The sequence below is a fragment of the Athene cunicularia genome (genome assembly GCF_003259725.1).
Source record: "Athene cunicularia isolate RWA chromosome 3 unlocalized genomic scaffold, athCun1 chr3_part1, whole genome shotgun sequence".
Lineage (NCBI taxonomy): Eukaryota > Metazoa > Chordata > Aves > Strigiformes > Strigidae > Athene > Athene cunicularia.
Genome location: NW_020799097.1, coordinates 780847 through 790457, shown reverse-complemented (window position 1 = coordinate 790457; position 9611 = coordinate 780847). Strand labels below are relative to the sequence as shown.

The 9611-nt window shown below is 51.7% G+C and overlaps 1 protein-coding gene across 1 annotated transcript; it reads left to right on the top strand.

Moving 5' to 3' along the window:
* The first annotated feature begins 940 nt into the window (after positions 1-940).
* On the top strand, positions 941-8918 carry LOC113478311 (interferon-induced very large GTPase 1-like). The gene has a single exon (XM_026845406.1). It carries the CDS (start codon positions 941-943, stop codon positions 8249-8251), a length of 7311 nt encoding a protein of 2436 aa, XP_026701207.1. The 3' UTR covers positions 8252-8918.
* The last annotated feature ends 693 nt before the right edge of the window (positions 8919-9611 follow it).

The window sequence follows — 9611 nt, the reverse complement described above, 5'->3', positions numbered from 1 at the left end:
GGCTGAGGGGAGACCTCCTGGCCCTCGGCAACTCCCTGCCAGGAGGGGGCAGAGAGGGGGGATGAGTCTCTGGAGCCAAGGCCCCAGCGCCAGGCCCCGAGGGAATGGCCTCAAGCTGCCCAGGGCAGGGTCAGGCTGGCTCTGAGGAAGGATTTCTGTGCAGAAGGGGCTGTTGGCCGTTGGAATGGGCTGCCCAGGGCAGGGGGGAGTCCCCGGGATCCCTGGAGGGGTTGAAGAGTCGGGCTGAGCCAGCGCTGAGGGATCTGGGGGAGTTGGGAACGGTCAGGGGGAGGGTCATGGTGGGGCTGGAGGAGCTGCAAGGGATTTTCCAACCCGGATGATTCTGGGATTCTGAGTGTGTCCTACAAGTGCGGGGTGCCTGTGAGATGAGGGTGTGAGGGTGTGTCTTTGCTGGTGAGCTCTAGTCTGGGCCAGTTGGTGAGCAGGACACCTGTGGGGCTGGTAAGAGGGTGCAGGGTGCAGGCAGGGGTGTTGGGTGGACAGAGGGGCTGTGCTGGGGCTCGAGGCATCCAGGAATGCCCACGGGTGGCTGCACTTACGTAGTACTGAGTGCTCTTGGGTATCCCTGGGTGCTGTCCATGACAGCTTGTGTGGCCCAGTCAGAGCGTGTGTGTGTGTGTGTGTGTGATCTCTAGGATACACACTCGGCTTTGGGGTTGAACCTGCAAATGGGAAAGCAGCAGGCACATCCACTGTCCTGGGACAGAGAGCTCTGTGTCCTGGGGCATCCCAGGACGGGCTCCAGCAGCCGGGCAGGAGGAATCCCCAGGGCTGGAGCTAGATGGTTGGACTAGATGATCTTCAAGGTCTTTTCCAACCTAGATGATTCTGTGATTCTGTGCTGGAGAGCCCTCTTTATAAGAGGCCGCAGCCTCTTCCAACATACCTTAAAGAAAGTCTGTTTTCCTCTTCCACAGCCATGGATTGCCAGGAGGACATCCTAGAGGATGAGAAGGCACACCTTGCTGAAAAACTGCTGTCAGAAGCATGTGAGAAGGAAGGACTGGACTGCGGATACTGGCTCCCCCAGCTGTCGGGGATACTGGGAGTCAAGTCCAGAGAAGCCCTGAAACATCTGTGCTATGAAGACTACCTCAAGCTGGAGTGCAAGGTGCGGTACCCCTGGGAAGCAAAGGCGCTCCAAAAGCTCCTGGAACTCACAAACACCAAGACAAGTGCTGAGGAGCTGCAAAAGGAGCGCCTGGAGAAGGCAAAGCAGAGGCAAGAAGCAGCCAGGGCAGCCCTGAAGGAGCTGAAAGAAATTCACAACAGCAGCAGCCGCAGCGCGGACGCTGTGAGAGAGAAAGAGGAGGCTCTGTGGCAAGCCATGGAGATTCCCAAAGAGTACTGGGCACCACCGGGGAGGTCGCTGGCGGATGTGCTGAAGAGCATCCAGAAGCAGCTGGAGGAGCAGGAGGTGGTGGTGCGCAGGGGTGAGAACGTCTCCGACACGGAGGTGCTGAGGCGGGCGTCGGGGGGACTGGCCCTGCAGGGCATTTACAGGACCAGCAACTTTGCAGATGTGCTGGCAAAGCGGGACCAGCTCATCCAGATTCCTGATGGGTTCAGGCTGGCCGGCCCAGAGCAAGGGTCGCTGCTTGAGAAGAAGGAGTTCTCCTCCTCTGCAGAGCAAGCTGCTTTCACCAAGTCCATGGAGCAGCTGGGATTCAGCATCAGCGTTTCTGCCAAAGCCGGGTTCTGGGGGTTCAGTGCTGAAGCCGGTGTGGATTACAGCAGCTCCTCGCGGTCGGAGGACACCCACGAGTTCCGCCGGGAGCAGAGCTACATTTGCACCACCAAGTACCAGTACATCCCGCTGGCCTCCTGTTACTTCCAAAAGCATCAGCTCCAACTCTCGGACGTGGCCCTGCGGGAGCTGCAAGACATCGAGCACCTTTTGAGCATCACTCCAGAAGCCGACAGGCCCCTCATGCTGAAGAGCAGGTGCGCGAGCTTCTTCAGCAGGTTTGGGTCCCACATAAACCAGGGTCCCCTTCACTTCGGGGGGATATTCTGGTGGAGAGCGACTGCCGAAGGGTTCAGCGCTGAGCAGCGGGAAGAGTTGAAGCGAGAAGCGTCGGAAGCCCTCAGCTCCTTCGTCGGGGCCAGCTACAGCGGCTTCGGTGCCAGCGTGGAAGCGGGCGTGAGCGTTTCAAAATCCAGCTCACGGGCTTCTGTCGAGAGAAAAGCTGGACGGAGTACCCACATGGCGATTCAGCTCTACGTGGCCAACACGGGGGGCCCGTCAGAGACAGATTCTCTCCCGCAGTGGAAAGCAGGGCTCGTAGCTAATAACACCACCTGGTGCGTTATCGACCGAGGCTTTCAGCTGATGCCAGTGTGGGATATAATCCTGTTCAATCACAGCAGTGATTTTAAATCCATCTACCAGATGAGCAGCAGCCTCAGGGCCACGTACGAAGCGCTAACGAATCACAGTGCCGGCACCATGTTTGGAGAGGAGCTGGTCAGTGCAGTGGAAGAGGCCAGAGCTTTCGTGGAGCACGTGAAGGCCTGGGAGGTGAGGGCAGATGAAAGGCAACTGCTCACGCTGATGGATGTCAAACGGAATCTGTACGAAAAAACCAAAAACCACAGCGTCTGGATCAACGTGTGCCTGTCAGACAAGGCACTGCAGGAGTTCCTGCGGAGCACCGTTGAGTTTTACAAGCAGTCATCCCCAGAAAACATCACCTATATCAAGTCTCTGTTGCGGTGCCTCCTGGATCCTCATGTCTATTCTGTCAAGGACTTCCCCGGGTCCGCCCTCATTATGCAATGGATCTTCCACGCCAAGCACGCGCTTCCCGAAACTCTCAATGTTTCTGAGCTTGAAGACCTCACCCAGACACTGCTGCAAATGAAGGATTACATCCAGGATGTCACCTACGCACCAGAAACCTCTGCATCGGCCATTCACGAAGCAAAGATAAAAGCCACCTTAACGGCAAGCCTGGGTGTTTATTCCTTACTGCAGTTTCTCCAGGAGAGGGCACAGAAAGACCTAGAACTGTTGGTGCTCTTAATTACGACCAGCACGGGGTACCAGGTGGAAAGGAGCACTTTTCGGTACCTCCTTGGCTGTCCGGAAATAAACTTCATGGCAAATGAAATGCAAACGAGGCATAAGGAGTATCTGAGTCTGAAGGAGCAAGACGCTTACAGAGCCCAGGCCTTCCTGCTGCTGACGGGCCTAACTGTAATGGCCAAATATAAAGAGATGTCCCCTGAGCAGAAGAGTAAGCGCTTAGTCTTCATGGAAGGTCAAATGGAAAACTTATGGACCACAGAGATAAAAACTCTCCTCAAAAAGCACAGTGAGATCAAAGACTGGGAGCTGCTGGAAAGGGACTTGGATTCCTTCATCAGTGGGCACTTGGGTGACACGTGTGACGATCTGAAGACAGACAGTATAATCAAAGACATGGAAGACACTTTTCAAAGAACAGAACCTTCCCATCAGTCCAAATCCAAATCAGACAGCAGCGAATCCAAGGGAAATCAAGCCGCTGCAAACAAAGAGTTCTTCCACTTACTGAAGCGCCTGGGACTAGAAAGTTACTACCCAAGGAAAATGGGGACAGAAGATTTCCACATCCTATACGGGACATCTTTACATGACAGCCAGCCCAGCAAGGACAGCGAACTGCCATTTTACTTCTTGCAAAAGCTCTTGACCGTGGACTATCGGGTGAGGTACCTGACTTGCAAGGACGAGAGCAAGCCAGGACTCGCACCCGTGCCCAAAAGCCCAGAGCAAGAGCATGAACCCTCGGATTCCTTTGACGACTTTTTCAATGATTTGGAGGAAGAAGCCACCGAGTCTGCAGCCACGGACAGTCGTGTGCACCCCATGGACCTCCAGATGGCAATTTTTCATTGCGCCGATGACTTCATGAGACAGTACATTTCAACAAAGCTTGCTTTCTGCCAATTCGCGCTACCTCTCCTGGTACCCAACCCGTGCACTTCACAGATAGAGTTCCCCCTCTGGTCCTTCAGCCAAATCAAAAAGAGCTGGAAAGGGGCTGAGAAGTCGGGAACGCAGGCCAAAATTACCAGTTACAAAAACCAACTCATTTATCAGGCCGAGACACCCATCGTGTCCTTCATACGGATCGGCAGTTCTCCCTCCTCTTCCAAGTCTCACATCCTGAACGCTCTGCTGAGCAAACAAAAGCACGACACCTTTTTCCACCGACATTGCAAGGGCAGCACCAAAGACTGTTTGCTGATGAAAGGCGTTGTGGAGATCTCCTGGTACTGTCCCCGGGGCAGCGACGATGACAACTTTGACTGCTGCGTTGCCTTCTGTAACCTGCACGGAGATGCAAGGGATCACGAGAAACAGCTGCAGTTCTTGCAGGAGATCTCTGCCATGAACGTGGCTCTCGTAACCGAGTCTGATCAGAGGGACAAGAGAGGGATGGAAATTTTACGTCAGCTGTGGCAGTCGCAAAGGCCTTTGCTTTGTCTTTTCACTGAGAAAGAGAACGTTACAGCTGGCCGATCCAGCCAAAACATAAAAATAGGGATCAAGAACAGAAACGAAGCAGAGTTAATGGGTGAGCTGACAAAAGCAATCAGGGATCTCCTGGAAGGGTCTAAGACACTGTTCAGCCTTGACGCCTGCCTGGACATAGCTCGCAAGCATGGGTTCGAAGTCGATGAAGATACAGACGCCTGCGTGATGGCCAAAGAAAAGGCGAAGGCGCTGGTTTCGCTTCTGAAGAAAGAGAAGTTGTGTGAGATCAAATCCCAGCTACTGCCTCTTCAAGGAAAACTGTGGTACCAGTGGTGCATGAAGGACAAAGAACTCACTCGCTTGCAGGAAAAGAGGAACAAGAGCATAGAGCATCATCGGAGCCAAATCGAATCAGAGAAGTCAGCAATAAGAAGAAAGCAGCTAGACAAAGCCTTCCCCCTCAATCAGCTGATGAGATCAGTCCTGGGCTTTCTCCAGTCACAGCCAGCAGACACCAAGAAATACTTCCTGCAGTGGATGAAGGTCTTTATGGATGACTTGTCCTCCGATCGCCTTGACGAACTGAGGAAAGAATATCACCAGTTATGGTCTGAAATCCTGGCAATAAAGAAAAGCAACGAACAAACCGATGTGAAAACTCTGCTGCTGAGTAAGTTAGACGCCCTCTCCAATGAAATCAACGATTCGTCCATTGGCCTCGAGCATATTCTGAGAGAGGTGGGGCAGATTTATGAAGCTCTCGAATCAATGAACTCAAAGGATAAATGTTTTGTCAAACTACCCGAAATTGCAGCTGACCTGATGGTTTCGGGGTACCCTGTCGAGCTGATGGATGGGGATGCTTCTTACGTTCCGTTACGATGGGTCGGAGCCATCTTTGACAGACTAATTGAGAAGCTCGGGGACAAGCGAGTGTTTGTTCTCTCGGTGCTTGGCATCCAGAGCACGGGGAAGTCAACCCTGCTGAATGCCATGTTTGGTCTCCAGTTCAGTGTCAGTGCAGGGAGGTGCACCCGGGGAGCGTTTATGCAGCTCATTAAAGTGGACGAAAAGCTGCAGCAAGATTTGGACTTTGATTACATGCTGGTTGTTGACACGGAGGGGCTTCGCGCCATAGAGATGGCCAATAAACAGTCCCTTAACCACGACAACGAGCTGGCCACCTTTGTCATCGGCATTGGCAACATGACCCTGATCAACATCTTTGGAGAAAACCCCTCAGAAATGCAAGATGTCCTTCAGATCGCTGTGCAGGCTTTCCTGAGGATGAAGCAAGTACATCTTTCCCCAAGCTGCCTGTTTGTGCACCAAAACGTGGGGGAAATAACTGCCAAGGAAAAGAACATGGAAGGACAAAGACGTCTTCAGGAGAAGCTGGATGAAATGACCATGACAGCTGCCCAGCAGGAATTCTGTGACATCTCCTGCTTCAGTGACGTCATCCGCTTCGATGTCAACACCCACATTCATTACTTTGCTCACCTGTGGGAAGGAAACCCCCCAATGGCACCACCCAACCCCACCTACAGCCAGAACGTCCAGGAATTAAAGAGCAAAATTCTCCAAGCTGCCAAGAAGGAGTCGCAGGGCAGCATTCTGAGGCTCTCGAGCTTGAAAGTTCGTATTACCGACCTCTGGAACGCTTTGCTGAATGAAAACTTCATTTTCAGCTTCAAGAATTCGGTGGAGATTGCTGCGTACAAGAAACTGGAAACTGCATTTAGTCACTGGACCTGGCAGCTGAGGAGTCACATCTTAGACATGCAAATGAAACTGGACCATAAGGTTCGGAATGGGGACTTGCAGAAGGTCACCACAGAATACCTTGAAAAACTAGTGCAGGAAACCAGTGACAACATCACAAAAGCCATGGAAAAGTATTTCAGTGAAGACAAAGACTCCGAGATTCTGATCCAGTGGAAAGGCAGCATGGAACTGAAGCTGAAAGAACTCAAAGAGTCTCTTCTCCTGGAAACCAGGAAGAAGTGTGAGAGTCTGATTGAACTGAAGAAGAACCAGTGTAAACTGGATGAAAGGAAGTCAGAATATGAAAACGAGCTCCTGAAAAGGAGTAGGCAGTTGGCTCTGTCTCTGAAAGGCCAGAGTCTGAGTGAAAGGGAACTGAGAGACAACTTCATTTCTCTCTGGGCAGTCTGGATTACTGAAGTCTCCTCCGCTGCTTCCCCTCTGGAGAAGGTTGATATCGATGTGGAAATAGAAGATGTCCTTCTAGATCGCTTTAAGGAGCCCAACTTACACACACGCATCGAGGAATTTCCCAAACACGGAGTCTTTTCTCTTGACTTGAAGAAACATATCACTAGGAAAAAACGTTGGGGCATCTTGAATGTGGATTTTGATGCTGCCGATGTGAACAACATGCACCACATTACAGATAACATCATAGAGTGTGTGAGGGAGAACATTGATAAGAAGGAAAAGGAGAAACTGGATTACAATCGAAGCTTTATCCATGAAATACTAAACGAAGTACAAAAAGGTATGAACTCTGTCCCTAGCACTGCAAAATACAGTTTTAATAAAGATTACAGAATAGATTTATCACTGTATCTGTGCAGAATGACAGCAGGAAGGTTTAAAGCCATGCATGTAGCCTTCAGAAAAGCAAATGATCCCGCCGTCTACCTGGAGAGCAAGCAGGAAGATTTCTTCAAATGTTTCCAGATCTCCTGCCAAGGAGCCACTTCTATCACAACATTTGCTGTTTTCCTGTGTGACAAGATTGCCCCGGCTCTTCGGCAGGCAGTCTATGAGAAGACAGCTCTTGCCATAGCTCGAGACATGAAGAGTAAAGTCTCAGATTTCAATGGCAATAGATACTCTCTGGAAGTTTGCATACTGAAATACATGGCACAAGAAGAAAAATTTGAGAATTTCAAGCAGTACCTGAGTCACCCAGAAGGGTTTTTCCGGAGTTACATTGAGAGACGTGTGAGGACGTACTGTTTAGATGAGAACAGGAGGCTTGAGAAATTTTTAGAAGACTCCCTCAGTCTCCTCTATGAAAGCATCCAGTCAGCTGTTTTTGCATCAACCAACATTGTCAGGGACAGGAAGGACAGAAACGACAAAATCTCTCTTTGGCTGGATGAATTCTGCAGCGCACTTGGCGAGGTGCTAAGCTTGCCCAGAAGAGACCTGAAGGGCATTGAGCATCAGGAGGTAGCAGACATAGAGTTCCTGAATAACGCCATGACAGAGGCCCTGGCTCCCCTGAAGGATAGTATCAAGGAAGAGTTTGCTATGGCTGATATGGGCAGATTCGAGCGGCAGCCTCACACCATCCTGGCTGAACAGTTCACAGGGTGCTGGCAGCAGTGTCCCTTTTGTGGGGCTGTTTGCACGAACACCATGCCCAATCATGATGGAAACCATCAGCTCGTCTTCCATCGCCCGGAAGCTCTGGTGGGACAAAAGTGGCACAGAACAGACCATCTGGTCATTGATATTTGTTCTAGTAGCGTTGCAAGCGACTGTACATTCCTGATTGGTGAAAACACGTGGATCCCCTACAAGAGATACCGGGATGCAGGGCATCCTTACTCCGCTTGGAACATTCCTCCTGATCCATCCATGCAAGCGTACTGGAAATGGTTTGTGGCTCATTTCAGGACAGAGATAGAAGGATGGTTCAATGGAAAATTTCATGGCAGAGGAGAAATCCCTCCCTCGTGGTATCAAATTACAAAGCAGGAAGCGCTTGACCAGCTGCAGAATCTTTAGGCCAAGTCGATAGGAAGGAAGAACCGCAACCGATTTTGCGTTTCAGAACAGATCACAAGTCATTCTACAAGATCTTCCGATAGTGACTACGACCTCAAGCCACATGAAGGAATAATAGCTAATTGCTCAAAGTTGTGTGAAATAAGGCGTGCTACCCCTGCCATTGCTCGGACATTCCCTTGCTTCATGATAACGTCAGAACCCTCTTCCCTTCTTGCCATAAGCGTTGACCTTTGCTTTGTTTTAGAGCAAAAATGAAAAACGTTCCTGCAGCGAGCAGTCATACGGCCAAGATTGAGACCAAGTGCCAAATGAAGAGCAAAGGCAGTGTCGGGAAGTACTGATTTTATCAGCTGCTCTGAGAAAATAAGTGACACTGGCAAAACAAGAGTTTTCCTGCGGCAAGTACTTGTTAGGCTCCAGGAAAGGGCTGCGGGGTCTGGGGGCAGCTCTGCGTTGGCTCGAGCTGTGCTGCTTGGCTGTTGGGGATTGCGGTCCTTTAGCGGTGGCTGTTCTGTCTCCGATGTCCGTAAAGCAGTTCCCATGGCAGCTGGCGTGGGGTGAGGCAGTGGTTTAACTCAGTGTTTACACCTTCTCCTACGGTAGGGCGAGCCATTCCTACTCAGGAATGGGCCTGGTGAGCTTCCCTCCAGCGCTCGGCCAGAGCAAAAGCCTTTGCATGCCCAGGGAGGAGAATCCCTTCTCTCTGCAGCTCCCTCAGCACCATCGGCGCGGCGCGACGCCAGCATTTGGGCTGTCAGGAGAGGCTGGGGACAACGGAGCCAGGGGCTGGAGAAGGTGTCACCGGCGGGGGCTGCACCACTGAGGAGGTTGCTGGGTTTTGCTGCGCAGTTCCTGCACCGCTGCTGGAGATCCAGGGATCGAGTCCTCCTGGAGAGTTGGCTAAAGTGCTCATTCCCTATAATCCTGTATGGTCTTTGCTAATAATCTAGTCGGCTCGGACTGGACCGGTCTCTGTATCCATTATTTTCGGGTGAGCCACAGCGCGTGTGACTTCAGCATTTGTGCTGTGAGGACGGGCGGGTGGCGAGCGGGCCACGGTCTGCAGAAGGGTGTGTGGAAGGGGAGTGTCGGCCCCTCTCAGGGGGTCTGGTCAAGGGTCTTCTGCAGTGTCCCAAGGCAGAATAATGCGGGGAGGAAGCTCTAAGCAAGAACATCCAGTTAACCAAATCTGAGCGACAAGGGGGGCAGAGGTGGGGTCAGTCCCACTAACTGAGGAGTGAAGGGGTGAGAAGGGTTATTCCGGCTGTTCTGCTGGTCGAGGGCACCAGTTAAACTCAGACACCCGAGTGAAAAGAGCAGGCTGATTTTACTGTTAATAACGAAAGGAGATAACCAA